At 68.6% G+C, this 16,897-nt stretch overlaps 7 protein-coding genes across 7 annotated transcripts; 4 read left to right on the forward strand and 3 right to left on the reverse strand.

Moving 5' to 3' along the window:
- Nucleotides 1–24: 24 nt before the first annotated feature.
- On the forward strand, nucleotides 25–1,273 carry RHOBADRAFT_1745 (uncharacterized protein; the record flags this gene model as incomplete). The annotated part of the gene is made up of 5 exons (XM_018412374.1): nucleotides 25–87; nucleotides 154–308; nucleotides 376–497; nucleotides 577–701; nucleotides 770–1,273. Coding segments are annotated over 5 exons (969 nt in total), but the record flags the coding sequence as incomplete, so codon positions are not given.
- A 555-nt stretch (nucleotides 1,274–1,828) lies between these two features.
- RHOBADRAFT_55072 (uncharacterized protein) lies at nucleotides 1,829–6,390 on the forward strand. Its single transcript, XM_018417652.1, has 11 exons — nucleotides 1,829–2,214; nucleotides 2,276–2,513; nucleotides 2,581–2,939; nucleotides 3,008–3,434; nucleotides 3,519–3,666; nucleotides 4,091–4,421; nucleotides 4,498–4,935; nucleotides 5,008–5,571; nucleotides 5,642–5,722; nucleotides 5,800–6,142; nucleotides 6,266–6,390. The coding sequence occupies exons 1-11, from the start codon at nucleotides 1,855–1,857 to the stop codon at nucleotides 6,376–6,378; spliced, it is 3,402 nt and encodes a 1,133-aa protein (XP_018269361.1). The 5' UTR covers nucleotides 1,829–1,854; the 3' UTR covers nucleotides 6,379–6,390.
- A 207-nt stretch (nucleotides 6,391–6,597) lies between these two features.
- Nucleotides 6,598–7,575, reverse strand: RHOBADRAFT_55073 (uncharacterized protein; the record flags this gene model as incomplete). The annotated part of the gene is made up of 2 exons (XM_018417653.1): nucleotides 6,598–6,937; nucleotides 7,187–7,575. 2 exons carry the CDS (start codon nucleotides 7,573–7,575, stop codon nucleotides 6,658–6,660), a joined length of 669 nt encoding a protein of 222 aa, XP_018269362.1. The 3' UTR covers nucleotides 6,598–6,657.
- Nucleotides 7,576–7,831: 256 nt separating this feature from the next.
- On the reverse strand, nucleotides 7,832–10,079 carry RHOBADRAFT_55074 (glycosyltransferase family 2 protein; the record flags this gene model as incomplete). Its single annotated transcript, XM_018417654.1, has 11 exons — nucleotides 7,832–8,146; nucleotides 8,223–8,281; nucleotides 8,343–8,425; nucleotides 8,460–8,494; nucleotides 8,568–8,793; nucleotides 8,865–8,910; nucleotides 8,984–9,290; nucleotides 9,356–9,444; nucleotides 9,508–9,539; nucleotides 9,611–9,927; nucleotides 10,022–10,079. 11 exons carry the CDS (start codon nucleotides 10,077–10,079, stop codon nucleotides 7,899–7,901), a joined length of 1,500 nt encoding a protein of 499 aa, XP_018269363.1. The 3' UTR covers nucleotides 7,832–7,898.
- Nucleotides 10,080–10,141: 62 nt separating this feature from the next.
- RHOBADRAFT_55075 (uncharacterized protein) lies at nucleotides 10,142–12,204 on the reverse strand. The gene is made up of 6 exons (XM_018417655.1): nucleotides 11,951–12,204; nucleotides 11,847–11,885; nucleotides 11,696–11,780; nucleotides 11,283–11,593; nucleotides 11,020–11,196; nucleotides 10,142–10,934 (listed from the first exon to the last, which is right to left on the reverse strand). Exons 1-6 carry the CDS (start codon nucleotides 12,098–12,100, stop codon nucleotides 10,425–10,427), a joined length of 1,272 nt encoding a protein of 423 aa, XP_018269364.1. The 5' UTR covers nucleotides 12,101–12,204; the 3' UTR covers nucleotides 10,142–10,424.
- Nucleotides 12,205–12,464: 260 nt separating this feature from the next.
- On the forward strand, nucleotides 12,465–14,448 carry RHOBADRAFT_55076 (uncharacterized protein). The gene is made up of 3 exons (XM_018417656.1): nucleotides 12,465–12,782; nucleotides 12,845–13,162; nucleotides 13,249–14,448. Exons 1-3 carry the CDS (start codon nucleotides 12,480–12,482, stop codon nucleotides 14,257–14,259), a joined length of 1,632 nt encoding a protein of 543 aa, XP_018269365.1. The 5' UTR covers nucleotides 12,465–12,479; the 3' UTR covers nucleotides 14,260–14,448.
- A 253-nt stretch (nucleotides 14,449–14,701) lies between these two features.
- On the forward strand, nucleotides 14,702–16,862 carry RHOBADRAFT_45884 (uncharacterized protein; the record flags this gene model as incomplete). The annotated part of the gene is made up of 7 exons (XM_018414681.1): nucleotides 14,702–14,763; nucleotides 14,941–14,981; nucleotides 15,130–15,222; nucleotides 15,298–15,429; nucleotides 15,576–15,652; nucleotides 15,734–15,875; nucleotides 15,982–16,862. The coding sequence occupies 7 exons, from the start codon at nucleotides 14,702–14,704 to the stop codon at nucleotides 16,860–16,862; spliced, it is 1,428 nt and encodes a 475-aa protein (XP_018269366.1).
- Between the last annotated feature and the right edge of the window lie 35 nt (nucleotides 16,863–16,897).

Here is a 16,897-nt window from a genome sequence, read left to right on the forward strand (position 1 = left end):
CAGGTCCTGGGCGAGCTCGGGTGCGGCAACGGCGGCACGGTCAGCCGGGCCCTGCACGTCCCGACCAAGGTGGTCATGGCCAAGAAGGTGCGCCCCGCTCTCTCTTCCCGCACGTGCGGCGCGGCGACTGACTCGCGCCCCCTTCCTGCGCAGGTCGTCCACATCGCGACGAGCGACACGACGCGCAAGCAGATCTTGCGCGAGCTCCAGATCATGCACGACTGCTCGTCGCCCTACATCGTCTCGTTCTACGGCGCCTACCTGCAGGACCCGCACATCTGCATGTGCATGGAGTTCATGGACAAAGGGTGCGTCCACGTCTCTCCTGCCTCGTCGTCGAGGTCAGGCCCTGACCCGGTCTCGTCCTCGCCACAGCTCGCTCGACAACATCCACCGCAAGGTCGGGCCTATCCCCGAAGCTATCCTCGGCAAGATTGCGCTCGCCGTCGTGTCGGGCCTGACGTACCTGTACGAGGTCCACAAAATCATGCACCGCGGTCCGTCCTCCTCTCGGCGTTCCCTCCCGCGAATTCGTCCTGACGCCTGCGCTCTCTCTCTCTCTCCCTCTCGCCGCAGACGTCAAGCCGAGCAACATCCTCCTCAACTCGGCGGGTCAGATCAAGATTTGCGACTTTGGCGTCTCGGGCGAGCTCATCAACAGCGTCGCCGACACGTTCGTTGGCACGAGCACCTACATGAGCGTGCGTCGACCTCTCTCTCTCGCCCTCTCCCACTCGTCAACAGACACTGATTCGGCACTTGCACGCAGCCGGAGCGCATCTCGGGCGACCCGTACAGCGTCAAGTCGGACGTGTGGTCGCTCGGCATCTCGCTCGTCGAGCTCGCCATCGGCCGGTTCCCGTTCTCGTCCGAGGACGACACGCCTTCGTCGGACGACGAGGAGGAGGCGTTCGCGCGACTGTCGCTCGCCGGCGTACAGGAGGAAGGCGGCGAGGCGACCTTCTGCGGCGGCGGCGACGACGGCACGATCGGCGACGACACGTTGAGCCCGGCCAAGCCCGACAAGAAGCGCGACAGCATCATGCTCGCCGAGCGACAGCGCGCCGCCAAGCGCGAGTCGCTGCGCTCGCGCAAGCCGTCGGGCGCCGCATCGCGCAAGCAGGCGACGGGCGTGTCGCTCGCCGGGAGCGGCCACCAGATGTCGATCCTCGAGCTCCTCCAGTACATCGTCAACGAGCCCGCACCGCGGCTACCGGCGGGCCGCTTCTCGCCCATGGTCGACGAGTTTGTCGACGCGACGCTGCGCAAAGAGCCCGTCGGCTGGAACGTCAAGAAGAAGGGCCCGCTGCCCAAGGAGGTCGCGCGCCCGACGCCCAAGGAGCTCCTCGTGCGTCCACCGCCTCTCCTTCCTCCCCAACTCCCCTCCGTTCACGGCAGCTGACCTCGAGCGTCGAGCGCGCAGGAGTACCCGTGGCTGCGGCATGCGGCGGCCGACGACGTCGACGTCGAGGCGTTCGCCCGCTCGATCCCCCCTTGAGCGCATCCCTCCCTTCTCACATTCCCCTCGTCGTCCTCGAGGCGTGTCCAGCAACCTGTCTCGCGCCCATACCCTCTCCTCGCACGGGCACTGCCTCTGTCCTCCCTTGTACTCCTCCCTCCCCTGCCCTCGCGCGTCGAGATACCCCTCTTTCGCCCTTTCCCCTTGTCCTGCAACGTCTCGCTGTGCGAGTTGCCCGTGTTTACGATCATGACTGAGAGCTGGACGTTGCTCGAAGGCCAGAAAAGCAGAGACCCCCACCGAGCGGCCGCCGAGCCGAGCGTCGTCGCTCGTCTTCTGCCGCACTCCCACCACCTGCACGAGACGAGCCACCTCGCTCGATACCGCACCGCGACATGCCCGCCCTGGGCTGGCTGGGCCTGGCGCCCGACACTCGCCCTTCGTCCCTCATCGCCCTCGTCTCGAACTCGACCCTCGTCGTGTGTTGGCTCGTTCTCGTCAACGCCGTCTCGCCCTTCGTCCTCTCGTCCCTCTTGCACATTCCCGCCGCACGCGCAGGCGCCATCACCGGTCGCCTCCTCGCCGCCGACGAGCTCACCGCCCTCGCCCTGTACCTCCCCGCCGGCGCCCTCGGCGACCGCATCGGCGTCAAGTGGGTCGCCGCGGTCGGCCATGTCGTCGTCGGGTGCGCATTCGTCGCGTACGCGAGCGCGCGCAGCGTCAACGAGCTGGTCGCGGCGAGGGTCCTCTTCGCGGTGCGTCCCTCTCGTCCCCACCTCTCTCTCTCGACGCAGCTGACCTGGTCGGACGGCACAGGTCGGCGGCGGCAGTCTCGTCACGACGATGAGCTCGATGATGGCGACCATGTCGGTCGTCCCCGACGAGTGCGCCGCGAGCGACGAACCCGCAGACGAGCCCGACGAGCGCACCCGGCTCGTCTCGTCCTCGGCGCGGCGAGGCTCGACGGTCTCGACGGCGAGCTTTCGTCGACACGAGCCTGCGCGTCTCGCAGGCGTGTTGGGCTTCTCGAGCGGGCTCGGCGCCCTCCTCGCCGGTGCGTCCTCGTTTCCCTTGTCACCCTCGTCCCGACCGGCCTACTCACGTTGCGCACGTCGCTGCAGTATTCGGCTTCCTGCGCCTCCCCACCTTGCTCGCCAACCTATCCCCCGAGCCCGACTCGCCCTCGACCCTCGAGCAGGCCTTGCGCCGCACGCTGTACCTCGCCGGCGGCCTGGCCGTCTCTGAGGGCATCTTCCTCGCAGCGCTCCTCCCGAGCACGGCGTCTCGGTCGAGCGGGAGCGGGAGCGGGCGATCGAGGGCGGGCATCGTGTCGAGGATGAAAAGGGGGGCGGGCAAGCTCGTCGAGGGTTTCAGGCTCGCTCGCGGGTCGGGCGACGTTGCCTTGAGCTTTGCGGCGAGCTTTGCGTCGCGGGCGCAGGCGATCGTCGTGACGGCGTACATCCCGCTCCTCGTCAATCGAGTGCGTCCACCCTTCTTTCGCGAGCTTCCTCGTGCACGGCCGACTGACACCCTCACCCTGTCCCGCAGTACTTCCTCGACCACGACCTGTGCGACTCGGCAACGCTCGTCGGCTCGGCCCACGACTCTTGCCGACAGGCCTACGTCCGCTCGTCGATTCTCACAGGCGTCGTCCAGCTCCTCGCCCTCGTCCTCTCGCCGCTCGTCGGCCTCGTCTCGTCCTCCACCCGCCTCTCGACCTCGCACCCGCAAGCCCTCGCTGTCGCTGTCGCCTTCATCATCGGCGCCGCAAGCCTCGTCGCGTTCGCGTTCCTCCCAAATGGTGGCGACCCTCGAGCCGGCCTCTCGTGGCTGTACGTCGCTGGCCTCGGCGTCGCCCAGGCGGCGGGCGTCGTCCTGTCGCTCGCGCTCATGACGACGGGCCGCGGCACGGTCGTCGCCAAAGAGGGACGCGAGGTGGCGGGCACGCTGAGCGGGGCGTACGGCCTGAGCGGAGGTGCGTCCTCTCTTTTTCTCTCTCTCTCTCGCCTCCTCTTCCGCCCGAGCTTCGCCCTGACTCGAAACGTGCGGGCGTACGCAGGCCTCGGGATCCTCGCCGTCGGGTCGGGAGCGGGCTTCCTCTTCGACCGCCTGCCGGGCGCACCCTTCCTCGCCGTCGGCGCCGTCGACGCGCTCGTCGCGGCGGGCGCTCTCGTCCTGTGGCTGCGCGCCGACGACGCCGAGCCTCTGTAGCCAGTCTGTGTGTGTGTGTGTGTGTGTGTAACAACGAGCGCTCGGTCCTCCTCCTCTTGCGAGAGATTTGCGCGCGCCCGCGACAAGGTGGACGTTGCACGTGCGGACGAGGGAGCTCGACAGCGAGCCCGAATCGGTCGAGAGCCTCAGCCCAGAACGGCAGCTCGAGATGAATCAAAGTGTGGGGAGGCTGCCGACGAACGGGCCGGCTTCGACTCGCGCCGCCGCCGTCGCTCTCCTCCCACCCGCTCCCTGCTGCTCGCTTGCTCTTCTCGACCTGCTCGAGCTGTGCACCGCTCGAGAATGAGCCTATCACGCCGCTCGTGCGTCTCCCCCTCCTCTCTCTTCCTGAGCGTGCGACCTCGTCGCGCCGCCGGCCGGCTCCTCAAGCAACCGCAACGCACCGCTCACCGCCCACAGGTCTTTCGCCCTCGACGACGACAACGACGAGCTGTCCATCCTCCCGCCGCTGCCCGAGAAGGAGCCGATCTGGCGCCGGGCCAACATCCACCTCTCGCCCAACCTCGAGCACCGCGGCCGGTACAGCGCCCTCGAGCAGCGAGATCGACTCGCACGCCCTCGACCGGCGAGCTACCTCGAGCTCGACATGGCGGCGCAGCAGGAGGAGGACGGCGCGGGCGGGCCGAGCGGGCCACAGCCGCCGTCTGCACCACGACGACGACCTGTCGCGGCTTTCTGCTGGTTACTCGGCGCCCTGATGGTCGGAGCATCCGCCGCAACAGTCTATCGAGTGCGTCCCTTGCTCCCCTGAAGCCCGATAGAGAGGGTGCGCCGGCCATCCCGAGCTGACCTCGTCTCGCCGACAGCCATTCCGCCCTGTCGCCTTCGCCGTCCTCCAGCCACGGCCCGTGTGCCCCGACCCTCGACTCGCGATCCCTCCCTCCCTCCTCGAGGCGCAGCGCCGAAGCGCGCCCATCGACCTCCCCTCGTCCTCGCCCGACTTCTCGCTCGCGCTCGTCCACGACAAGCGCACGTGCAACGCCTTCGAGCTCACCATCAGCCGCACGAGCCCGTTGCGGTGCGCCGAGATGGAGAGCGACAACAACGAGCCGTCCAAGGACCCGACGCTCGCCGCCTGGATTCGCGGCAAGCTTGGTCCCGACACGTTCAACGTCCAGGTCGACGGCGCCGAGCGGCGGGCCGAGATGGTGCCGTCCGAGTACCTCGGCGACTGCGAGTACTTGTTCAGGTTTCGCCTCAACAACGCTGGGCGCCTGTGGCTCAACGTCTCGCTGCTGTACGAGGTGCGTGCGCGGGCGCCTTTTCTTCCTTTTTCTCGTTCCTCGTCCCGAGCCTAACCCATGACCTTCTCGCAGGACTACGAGGGCTTCAAGGAGATCGACGCCGAGAAGGGCTCGCGACCACGACCGCGACTGCTCATGCAGCGGCTCGTCGCCGAGCCGCTCGAGCTCAACCTGTGCGACGACGCCTGCCGACCCTACATCCCGCCTCGACTCGGCGAGCCTGTCGACCACATCTACGGCCTACCGACCTCGACCGACGACAAGGACGCACAGCTCGCCGACCGCCCCGACTGCTCGACGCTCGACCCGCTCCGCACGCCGCTCGGCCACTGGGTCCCGAGCAACCCGCACGACCTCGTCTACCCGCCTTTGCCCGTCCCGCTTCAGCACTCGCGCCCCATGGCCGGCCTGTACACGTTCGTGCCGTCGCTCTGCCACGCGTGGAACCACGACGGCCTGCGCTTCCGGGACCACGCGAGCTGCGTCAAGGAGGAGTACGCCGTCTTCCTCTTGGGCGACAGCCACGCCCGGGCCATCTACGACATTGTCAAGCATCGTCTCAGCGGCAACGACTCTGTCGAGGACAAGTCGATGAAGGCGGACAGCAAGAGCGGCGCCGTCGACAACCTGTACCTCGTGCGTCGCCGCCCGTCCTCTTCCACTCTTTCGAGCGAGCCCGACTGACGCTCGAGGTGCGAGCACACAGGAGTTTCGCTGGGACCCGTTCCTCAAGGCCGACGTCAGCTGCGACACGATCCGCCGGTTCGACTCGTTCGCCATCTCGACCGTGCGCCACACTTCCTCTCCCCCGCTCGGTCCCCCTGAGCGTTGCCCGAGCCCGTCCTGACACTTTACTCCTCACAGGGCTCGCACGAGGCGTGCTGGAACTGCCCGTCGACGTCGTCCTGGCTCGCGTCGATGGACGCCTTCTTCTCGACGTGGCCCGACCGCGTCGCCGCCTGCCTCGCCGGCCACCCGCCGTCCTCGTCCTCGTCGCGCCCACCAAAGCGCCCGCGCTACTTCTTCTTCAACATCCCGGCGACGCACCCGCAGTTGCACAACCACGACTGCCGCACGGGCCCGCGCATCAAGTACTGGAACGACAAGGCGGCCGAGCTGGCGCGAGAGAGAGGGTGGGAGGTCGTCGACGCGCACCAGTACACGCAGGCGGGCCAGATCGACTCGGTGTACGGCGACGGTATCCACTGTGCGTCCTCTCTCGCACTCTCTCTTCAGCGAGCCGAGCGCCGCCCGGCGGTCGTCGCCGAGCCGTTGCCGAGTCCACCTCGCTCGCTCGCTCACTCTCTCTCTCTCTCTCGACCGCCTGCAGATCTCGGACTCGATGCAGCCGAGCCCGTCGTCGACGACTTTCTCAGCAGGCTCGGCATTTGTGGCAAGGGCGGCGCGAGACGTAGAGCGTCGGGCGAGTGGATCTCGGAATAGAGCTCGCGTTCGACTTGCGGCGCTCGAGAGAGCGAGGAGCGAGCGAGAGCGACGAGTCAGAGAGCGCGACGAGGGAGAGAAGGGCACACAGAGCTTCACAGCGCGGGCTCAAAACGAGCGAGCTCTCGCTGGCGAGAGAAACCGAGCGACGCACGAGGGCAGCGAGGGCGAGGCGAGCACCGTCTCCTCGACTTCTCCGGCGAAAGAGGGACACTCGATGAGAAGGAGAAGATGCAGTGTTGCAAGATGCTCACTCTATGCCGCCGCCCGGTCCCTCGTTTATATCCTCCCGCCGAACCATCCTCCGCCGGTCTTCCTCTCCGGCTCGACCGGCAGCTCGCTCGCTCCTGCTCCCGGTCCTCGCGCCGGGTCCTGATCCCGCCGCACCTCCTCACCGAGTGCGCCGACCCGGATCCCTGCTGGGCCAGACGAGGGCCGCTCGAGGTCGGCCGCCGCCGTCGCCGGCTTGGGCCCCTTGGCGGCACGGCGGGCCTTAATCTCGGACACGAGGGCGTTCATGCGCGCTGCCTCGGCCGTCTGGCGGGCGCGACAGGTCTCCCTGTGAGGGTGACGACGGCGAGGGGGGGTTGTCGAGCGGGATGAGGGAGGAGGCACGGCGAGGAGGTCGCGAGGAGTCGTTGGGTTCGAGCGCGGCCGGTCGGCGCGGAAGTCGAGGATGGGGTTCGGGACGATGGCGATCACGCAGAGTGCGCAGGGAGGAAAGGGAAGGACGAGGAAGCAAGGTCAGTGTCATGCTCAAGGAGGTCCGGGAAGGCGAGGGAGGACGAAAGAGCGGACGAGGACGCACCAGGCACCCAAGCTGCCGACGCCCCAAGCTCCCACCGCCCAGTTGGCCGCCGCGCCCACCTCAGCCCACCGTCCCGCCCCACCGCCGCCGCCCATGAGGGTCCCGCGCCTCGCCGTGCGGCTGAACACGAACCGCAGACACCCGACGCTGACGCCGGCGACGATGCCGAACAGGAGCGAGTAGCGCGCGCAGGGCATGTTGGGCAGGCGCTGCAGGTCCTCGAGGGGCCGGATCGTCTTGGCCGCGTCGAGGACCGACGGCTTGTGCTGAGTGTTGGCGTCGTCGGGCGAGGCGGCCTGCGCCGGGTCGGCCGTGCCGTCGAGAGGGCTAGTGGGTGCGGCGTTTGGTGCTGGCGCGAGCCCTGAGGGCGGGACGGCAGACGACGACATGCGAGGCGGTGCGGCGGAGGAGGGGGGCAGGTGGCCGAGGATCGAGGCGTGTGGGCGGCTGCGTGGCGAGTCAAAGGCGGTCTTGGAGTGCGTGCGTATGCTTCTAGCTAGCTGTGAGCTCGCGGGAGGCTGAGATGGTGGTGGGAGGGCAAGGTTGGTTCTCATCAGCTCCAACGGGGCGGCGACGGGCAGATCCTCCTCGCAAGAGACACTTTCTCGCTCTCTCGCTGCACGGTCGTCGAAGCGACGCAAAGAGAGACAACGCAATCACGATGCAAGTCGGCTCTACCAGTGAGCCCGCCGGCGACGACAGCAACACGCCCTCAGGCCTCGTCCTCCTCCTTCTTCTCCGGCTCGTCCTCCTTGACAATGTCCATGCCGTTCTGCGGGTTCTTGCCTTTGCGCACCCACTCGGCGACGAGCGCCGGGTGCGGGTCGACGAGCTTGGCCTGCCGGACGTTGCCCTCGGCGACAATCTGGTCGGCGCGCTGCAGGACGAGCCGGATCAGGCCCGGCAGGTGCTGCCCGTACCACGAGTTGCTCATCGTCATGTCCTTGACGGCGCCGCCATCTGTGACGCGAGGGAGGGTGTCAGTTCGCGGCGCAAAGGCGGGCGAGAGAGCGAGAGAGGAACGACGACGACGCACAGAACCCGCCCTTCTCGTGCATCGGGACCCACTCGTCGTCCGGCTGATACAGCTCGAAGCTGCGGGACACGAGACGTCAGGGCGAGGTCCAAAGAGAGGAGAGAGAGAGCGAGAGCGCACCTTTTGCAGCCCGCCTCGCCCGCCTGGTCCCTCCAGCCGCCCTTGCGGACCCTTTGCGCGTTCTTGAGCTTGTCGAGGCAGTTCTGCGAGCGTGACATCGAGTCAGTTCGCGTCCACGAACAATGCGGCGCGAGGGAGACGTGCCTCGAGGTCTGCAGAACGAGGAGGCGAGGGTCAGTGCGAGGCGAGGGGGAGAAGCGAAAGGGCGCGAGCGCCGAGACGCACCCCTCTCGACGTAGTGGTACATGACGAGCGGCTCAAAAACGCGAAACGTGTTGTGGCCCTTGTACAGCGTGCCCGGGTTGGCGTTGCCCGGCTTGAGGTCGATGACGGGGATGAGCTGGCCGTCGGCCGTGACGATGCGCGCATTTTCCTTGCGCAGGTCGTCGTTGCGGAGGAAGTGCGCGCCGGGGATGTACCACCCAGGTGTCTTGGCCGAGCGCAGGAGTGACTGCGTGGCGGGAGAGGGCGGGGTGAGCTCGGCGAGGAGGGGCTCGAGCGCGAGGCGGACGCGGGACGAACCTTGGTGTACTCGAGCTTGCCGTACGGGATGGCGTGGTAGATGTCGCTGCGGTACAAAGAGCTCACGTCAGGTGCGCTCGGCCTGCGCCGACAGTGAGAGAGGGAGAGAGAGGGCGCACCGCAGAGTCTGCGAAGCAAGCACGCTCGCGTTGTCGGGCAGGCGCGCGAACCCGGCGTTCTTCCACGTGATGCGGCTCGCGGCGATGGCGTCGACGCTCGAGTAGATGTAGTTGTCGAACAGGAGCCTGCGCAGGGGCTGGTCGGGCATCTCGAACGTCGTCGCGGCGGGCAGGCGCTGGTGCGACGTGAGGGCGGGCGTCGCGACGTAGAACTCGTCGACGTCGCAGTCGAGGATCCAGTCCGACTCGAGGCCGTAGGTCCGAGAGCACGTCTCGAGCGAGTTGAGCTGAAAGTAGCCGCCTTGGTCTGCGAGAGGGCGAGTCGTGAGCGAGATCCGCGAGAGGGGGCCGAGCGAGCGAGCGAGGACGCACCGGCCTTGAACTTGTGCAAGACGACGACGCCGGTCTCCATCCACGGCTGCAGCACCTCGAGCGTGTTGTCGGTCGAGCCCGTGTCGTACCTGCGCGAGGGGTGAGCCGTGTCGGCGGCAGAACGGGCGACGAGGGAGGGAACGAGGACGCACAGGTAGAAGCGGTCGACGCCGTTGGCGCGGTTCTGCGAGGGCGCGCTCGGGTCAGCTTTCCATGTCGAGGTCAGGGAGGGAGAGAGAGAGACAGGGGACGCACGTAGAGCAGCCACTCGGTGATGAAGCGCGCCTCGTTCTTGATGCTCGCGCAGATGGCGATCCCGCCCACCTCGTTCTTGGGCACGTGCAGGAGCTCGTCGAGCGTGCCCTCGAGCGCGGCCGGGAGCTGGCTCGCGAGGAAGCCCGGCGTGTACTGGTACACGAGCGAGCCGAGGCCGCCACCGCCCGAGTTGAGCGAGTCGGACGAGGCGGCGAGGTCGGGGTCGCTCGACGCGGCGAGGCGCTCGAGGGGGGGCCGAGAAGGGGCGACGAGGAGCTCGTAGGCGAAGTAGCTGAGCCCGGCGAGGGGCAGGAGGACTGCGGTCGGGCAGGACGAGGGCCGTCAGGTCGCGTGCGCCGAGCGGGAAGGGGGACGCGTCGAGCGCGAGGAAGAGAGAGATGCGGGACGCACGCGCAAAGGCGACCCTGCTGTTGCTCATCGCCCAGTGCAGCTTGCGCGTGACGCTCATCGCGCGCGCGCGAGGCGAGGTGGAGGACGAGGGAGAGAGAGAGAGTGAGAGTGAGAGGAAGGGAGACGAGCGCTCGCGAGTCGTACGCGTAACGAGGCACCGCCAGATCTTAGCTCGCGCTGCGGGGCCGTCTACAGGAGACACAGAGAGGGGATCTATCAACATCGAGAGCCCGCCCGTCCCGCACAACTGGCGCTCCCGGTCACCCCACCGCCCAAAGTTGGTTTCCCTCCTCCTCGACTTTTGACATCGCGATCGCCTCGCTCGTCACCACACCTCCCGCCTGCGTGACCCTCGTGTCGACCTGAGCGCCGTAGCCTGCCGTCGAACCATGCTCGCGCCCTCTCACGCCGCCGCACCTCCCTCGGTCCCCCTCCCCTGCCCCGGTCCCGCACACCCACACGCCGCCCCATTGTCCTCCTCGCTCCTGCAGCACTCGCCCAGCGCGCCCAGCTGCCGTGCCGCACCGTCAACCTCGTCCCTGAGCCCGGGCACACGCTCGAGCGCGTCCTCGGCGAGCGCGGCGAGGTCCGCCGCAGCCGAGGGCGGGACGAGTGCGGCGAGTGGCGAGCGCGGCGAGACGAGGGCGAGGAGGAAGGTGAGGTTGAGGAGGACGGCGGACGGGTCCGAGGACGAGGTGAACGGGGTTGCGGCGGCGAGGCGGGTCGTCGAGAGGGTGTCGAGGAGCGAGGGGAGCGAGGCCGAGGCGGTCGACCGGCCGGCGATGGGCGAGGTCGGGAGCGAGAGGGCGAGGTGCGACAGGAGGGTGTTGACGAGGTCGGTGGCGGTCGGCGAGTCCTTGGCCGAGCGGAGGAGGAGGCCCGAAAGCGAACCGTTGAGCGACGCCCAGGTCGACTACGTGTGCGAGCGAGTTAATGCCCGAACGAACGAGGCCGCGTGGCCGCTAGAAAAAGATAGAGGAAAGACCGAGCCGGCGCACCTTGTTGAGCGTGACGGTCGTCTGTGACAAGGGCGCCCCGGGCGAGCCCGAGTCGGCGCCGGCGACGTCGAGGACGACGTACCCTCGAGGCTGGCCCGTCGCCTTGTCGAGCGGCAGCATCGAGTCGTACGCGAGCCTCGTCGGGACCCAGTAGGAAGGATACTTGAAGCGCGCAACCTGCGCGCGCGCGAGGGGCCCATCGAGAGAGAGGTCAGTGCGTGCGTGCGTGCGTGCGAGAGGAGGGCGCGGGTGAGGGGACGCACGTCGAGGATGAGCACCATGTCGTCCTCCTCGCAGTACCCGCCGATCGGGCTAAAGTGCCCGTCGCCCGTCTGGCCGAGCGTCGCGCGCGAGTAGCTGAGCGCCATGACGCCCTTGCCCCTGCTCGTCTCGCGCAGGTCGTCGCGGAACCGGGCGAGGCCCGCCTCGCGCTCGGCGGCACCGCCTGCTGCGTCGAGCAAGGGCGAGTGCACGACGGCGTCGAGCGAGTTGCACCGGCTCAGGCACGCGAATTCCGAGAGCGTGAGGCCGACTTGGGCGACGTCGCTCAGCGGTCGACAGCAGTCGAGCATGTCTACGGGCGCGGCACGAAGTACGAGTGAGCCCGACGTGCCCTAGGAAGACGCGCGGCATTTATGCGGCGAGAGAGGGAGAAAGAGGGAGAGGCGGGGCGCACCCTGGTCGTACCACCGCCAGCCCGACTTCCACCGCCGTTGCGGGTCGACACCGAGGCTGTTGAGGATCTGGACGAGCGTGCCGAGCTGCGTGCGGGCGACAGGGTCAGCTAGCCGGTGCAGACGAGGAAGAGGGGGGTCGCGAGGACGCACGGCGCAAAAGGCGGGCTCGTTCTGCGTCACCATTTGTGGCTGTGGGGGGAGCGCCGGGTCAGTGGCTAAGATTGGTCGCACGGAGGAGGAGAGAGAGGACATACTGCGAGGATGAAGTAGCTCTCCATGGTGCCCGCCGCGAGCGCCTTTGCGAAGAGCTGCTTGCCCTCGGGGCTGGCGAACGCCGTGCAGGATGGCGGCAAGGGCCGCTTGTAGAAGGAGCGCTGCGGTACGAGGGGCGGAGCGGCGGCCATGAGCGGTTGAGGGACGCTGGCGGCGGGCGTGGCCAAGTGGCGGCGTGCGAGGCGGGGAAGGAGGAGGAGCGTGGTGGTGCGCTGGAGCGCGGTGCGGGCGGCGAGTCGGGGTAGCAGGTTGGCGGGTTGTGTGGGGTTGGCGTGGCTCTGAGGGAACTGCGCGGGTGGGTTGCGGTTGAGCGAGGAAGACGAGCGAGATTCGGAAGAGGCGGTGTCACCCTCTCGCATCCTCACCCACCAGGGCCTGCGCTGCCTTGCGGTACATCACTAGCCTCATACAGCTCGCACCGAGCAGGACCACCCGCAGCCGCAGCCGCAGTCCTGCACCCGCGTGTCTCGCTTCATCAGCTCGACATCGAACCTCACCCGACTCTGGACCATGGGCAGCCCGCCAGAACCCTTCAGCTTCCCCGTCGACCTCGAAGAGCTCATCCGCTTCACCCTCGACGACCCTTTCGTCCAATCCATCGCCACCTCGTCCGCCAACACCTTCTTCCAAACTGTGCCCGCCTCGACCTCGACCTCGTCTTCGTCCAGCTCGCGTCGTTTGCGTGTGCGGCAGGACCACGAGTGGTCTTGCTGGGACCTGCTGCCGGCAGACTGGCGCGCATTCTTCGAGGGCGTGACGGCCGACGACGACCGCGATGCGCTCCTGCGACGACTGAGCGAGGGCCACTGTCCTGTGCGTCTCTCGGGCCGCTACCTCTCTCTTCCTCGACAGAGCTGACCCCTCGCCGTACTCAGGACGATGCGCCACCGACCCTCGCCGCCTACCTCGCCTCGTGTCGCACCCTCTCCCTCCCCCGCACCTGCTCCGACCTCCCCGTCGTCACCTACCCACCCTCGCGCACCCGCACCGCCCGCCCCTCTCGCACACCGGCACCGACCAAGCGCACGACCCGCACCGCCGAGGAGCGCCTCGCCAAGATCAACCTCAAGAACGCGCAAAACGCCGGCAAGTCCCCCAAGAAGGACCACGAGTGCGACCGGTTCGCGGCGCTCGTCGCCGACATGCTCGAGGACGCGCCCCTGACGCACTGTGTCGACGTTGGGTCCGGTCGAGTGCGTCCCACTGCCTGTCCTCCTCTGCCTCGCCCCAAGGCCCGAGAGTTGACGTCGTCCTCCCTCCCTCCCTCCCCCGACTCCAGGCCCACCTCTCGCGCGCCCTCGCCTGTCCACCGCTCGACCTGCACGTCCTCGCCATCGACTGGTCCGACTCGCAAAAGTCGGGCGCCGAGCGCCTCGACTCGATCCGGCTCCACGCCCAGCTCGCGCCCGCCAAGGGCAGCCTCACGCACGAGGTGAGCGCGCTCGACGCCGACGGCGTCGAGGCTGCGCTCAAGCGGTGGCCGCCGCCCGCTCCGGTCAACGACGACGACGACGACGCGCCCGAGACGCAGCCGGCGCTCCTCGTCGCGCTGCACGCGTGCGGCGACCTGACGCCCGCGGCGCTCACGGCTTTCGTGCGCGCGCACCGCGACGACGCGGCACGGCGCGCCGGCGCCCGCGCCGTCTTTGTCGGGTGCTGCTACAACATGCAGACACCGTCCCTGTTCCCGCTCTCGGCGCACGTGCGTTCGCTCGCCGGCCCGCCCACCGCCGCCGCCGCCGCCGCCGCCGCCGAGCGCATGTCGCGCGCGCACCTGCGCCTCACGCCGCAGAGCCCGCCGACGTGGCACCTCTCTGCGGCGTCGACGGCCGCGTTCCGCACCTCGACGCGCAAGCTCGCGTTCCGCGCCCGGTTCGAGGCCGAGCTCGAGGGAGCTCGGATCGGGACCAACGGCAAGCGCAGCGTCGGGCGCGTCGCCGAGTGCGCGACGTGGGGAGAGTACCGCGCGAGGGCGCTGCGCAAGGCCGAGGGTGGATTGAGCGAGGACGAGTGCCCCGAGGTGCCGTTCGGGAGCGGCGAGGGCGACGACGAGCGCGAGTGGGCCGCGGCCATGTTCTACCTGCGCGTCTTCTGGACGCTGCGGAGCTGGCTCGGCCCGCCACTCGAGACGCTGTGCGTCCTCGATCGGTTCGCGTACCTCGTCGAGGGCATGCGCGACGACGGCGGCGGGGCGATGGGCGCGTGGACGAGCGAGAGGCGGGTCGAGGTCGTCAACCTGTTTGACCAGGCGACGGGCAGCTTGCGCAACTTGGCGCTCGTCGTGCGGTGAACGTGCCGGGGATGAGCGGCGTCAGGGGTGGGCGGGTCGAGGCGAGGTGCGCGAGAAGCGGAGGACGGTCGAGCCTCTCTTGCTCGAGGAGGAGGAGGAGGAGCGAGAGGCGAGGTCTCGTTGCGCGAGTCGCTGTAGACGGGCGTGATTGCAAGAACTGTATCGCAGGGCAGTGCCCCTGTTCACACCGGTGCGCGTTGCGCGGTGCTCGCTCGTGGCGTCGGCTCGGGGCAGCTGCTGCGGTCGAGCCGACCTCATCTCCCGCTCCCCCCACCGAGCTCTCTCCACCGACCAGCGAGACTCGCCTGTGCCCTCACGCCAGCCAGCAACCGAACCCGAGCTCGCCCACAGCCAGCACAGCCCGTCGCCGGCCCCAGCTCGCCCCCCGTCGTCCCCCACAACTCGCCTCGTCGTCGCCCTCTCTCATCCTCTCTCGACAACCATGGGCCAGACCCTCTCCGAGCCCGTGCAGGACAAGCACACGCAGGAAGGTGCCGATGACCGGTGCGTCCCCCCTCGCTCTCTCGCGCCACTCCAGTGCGACCCGCCCGCGGTGGGACAGCACGCACGAGCTGGCCTCGGCGGCCGGTGTCGCTCGCCCTCGCGCCCTCTGCGGACCCGGGCAAGCACCGGGGTACTCGAGATCGGACTCACTGACCCTGTTGCACCCACCCTGTGCAGACTGGCGTGGGCCGTGAGCGAGATGCAGGGCTGGAGGCTCAGTGAGCACCGCCTTCCTTTCGACGTTTGCTCGCCCGATCCGGCTCGCTGGAGACGCTCGGGCGGGCTGCGGTGTCGCGCGGCGACCTCGACACACGTCAGACAGAGCTGACTCGAAGCCGGTGCGCTTGCGCCCGCGCCCCCGTGCAGCCATGGAGGACGCGCACGCGAGCGTCCTCTCGCTCGGCGACGAGACCGACGGCAAGAAGACGTCCTTCTTCGCGGTGTACGACGGCCATGGAGGTCCGTCCACGCTCTCTCTCTCGAGTGCTCTTGTTCCCTGCCGAGCCTTCACTGACCCGCACCTCGACCGCCCAGGCTCGACCGTCGCAAAGTTCGCCGGCGACACGGTCCACTCGCGCCTCGCCGCCAACGCCGCCTTCAAGCGCAAGGACTGGGAGGCGAGCTTGAAGCGGGCATACCTCGAGACGGACGAGGACCTGCGCGCAAGTGAGTCCAAGCCGTTCACGTTCCCCGTCGGCCTCTCGCGCGCGACGAGTCCGAGTGGGGCCGCACCTCGCCTCGCTCGCCTTTCACTGACCCTCTGCCGCCTCTCCGTCCTTCCCCTCTCCTCCATCGTCGTCGCCATCACGCAGACCCCGACTTCCGCGGCGACCCGTCAGGCTGCACCGCCGTGTCGGCCATCATCACGCCCGAGATGAACATCGTCTGCGTGCGTCCCCTCGCCCTCCTCCCTCTCTCGTTCTCCCTCTGCCTCGCGCGACGTCACTGACTCTCGCCCCACCACGCGTAGGCCAACGCCGGTGACTCGCGCGCCGTCATGTCGGTCGGCGGCGAGGCAAAACCGCTCTCGTTCGACCACAAGCCGACCAACCAGGGCGAGAACTCGCGCATTGTCGCCGCCGGTGGCTTTGTCGAGTTTGGGCGCGTCAACGGTGCGTCCGCTGCTTCACTCTCGGTGTCTCGGCAGGACGAGGTCGACGAGGAGGACGAGGACAAGGAGGACGAGGAACGGGACTGACTCGCTGCCCCCCTGCACAGGCAACCTCGCCCTGTCGCGAGCACTCGGCGACTTCGATTTCAAGCAGTCGCCGAACCTCGACGCCGAGCAGCAGGTCGTGACGGCCGACCCGGACATCACGGTGCACGACGCGACGCCCGAAGACGAGTTTGTCGTCATCGCGTGCGACGGCATCTGGGACGTCCTCACGTCGCAGCAGGTCATCGACTATGTGCGCCTGTCGATCTCGCAGGACAAGCCCCTGACGGCCATCTGCGAGGACCTCATGGACCGCTGCCTCGCGCCCGATTCCGACTGGGGCGGCGTCGGGTGCGACAACATGACCATGATGGTCGTCGCCCTCCTCGGCGACCGCACAAAGGACGAGTGGTACCAGTGGGTCAAGGAGCGCGTCGAGCGCGGCGAGCCGTACCAGACGCCCAAGGAGCTCGTCGAGCCGTTCGGCCAGGGCGGCAACGGGCCTCGGGGCGCCCTCATGGGCGGCTCGTCGTCGTCCAACGCGGCCGGCACGGCCGTTGACCGCGTCGACGCCGTGGCCCCGAGCGGGATCCTCGGCGGCGCCGTCAACATGAGCGCGCTCGGGCGCCTCGCCGGCGCCGGCGGTGCGGCGGGCGACGACGACAGCGAGGACGAGACCGAGCTCGACCTGCCGACAATCCAGGCCGCGCTGCGTGCGCGCATGGCCGAGCTCGAGCGGGAAGAGGCCATGGACGACGGCGAGGGCGGCGGCAGCGGCGACGACACCGCCATGATCGAGGACGTTGCCGACAAGGACGCGCAGGCGCCCAAGCAGGACGACGCAGCGGCCTCGGCGTCGGCGTCGGCGTCGGGCGAGACGGGCGACGACGCGAGCGAGGTCGAGCGCAAGTTGCGCACGAGCCACTCGAACTTAAAACCTTAGAGGCTATTTAAGTTGCTGATTTATATTAATTTTAT

The sequence above is a fragment of the Rhodotorula graminis genome (genome assembly GCF_001329695.1).
Source record: "Rhodotorula graminis WP1 unplaced genomic scaffold RHOBAscaffold_11, whole genome shotgun sequence".
Classification (NCBI taxonomy): domain Eukaryota; kingdom Fungi; phylum Basidiomycota; class Microbotryomycetes; order Sporidiobolales; family Sporidiobolaceae; genus Rhodotorula; species Rhodotorula graminis.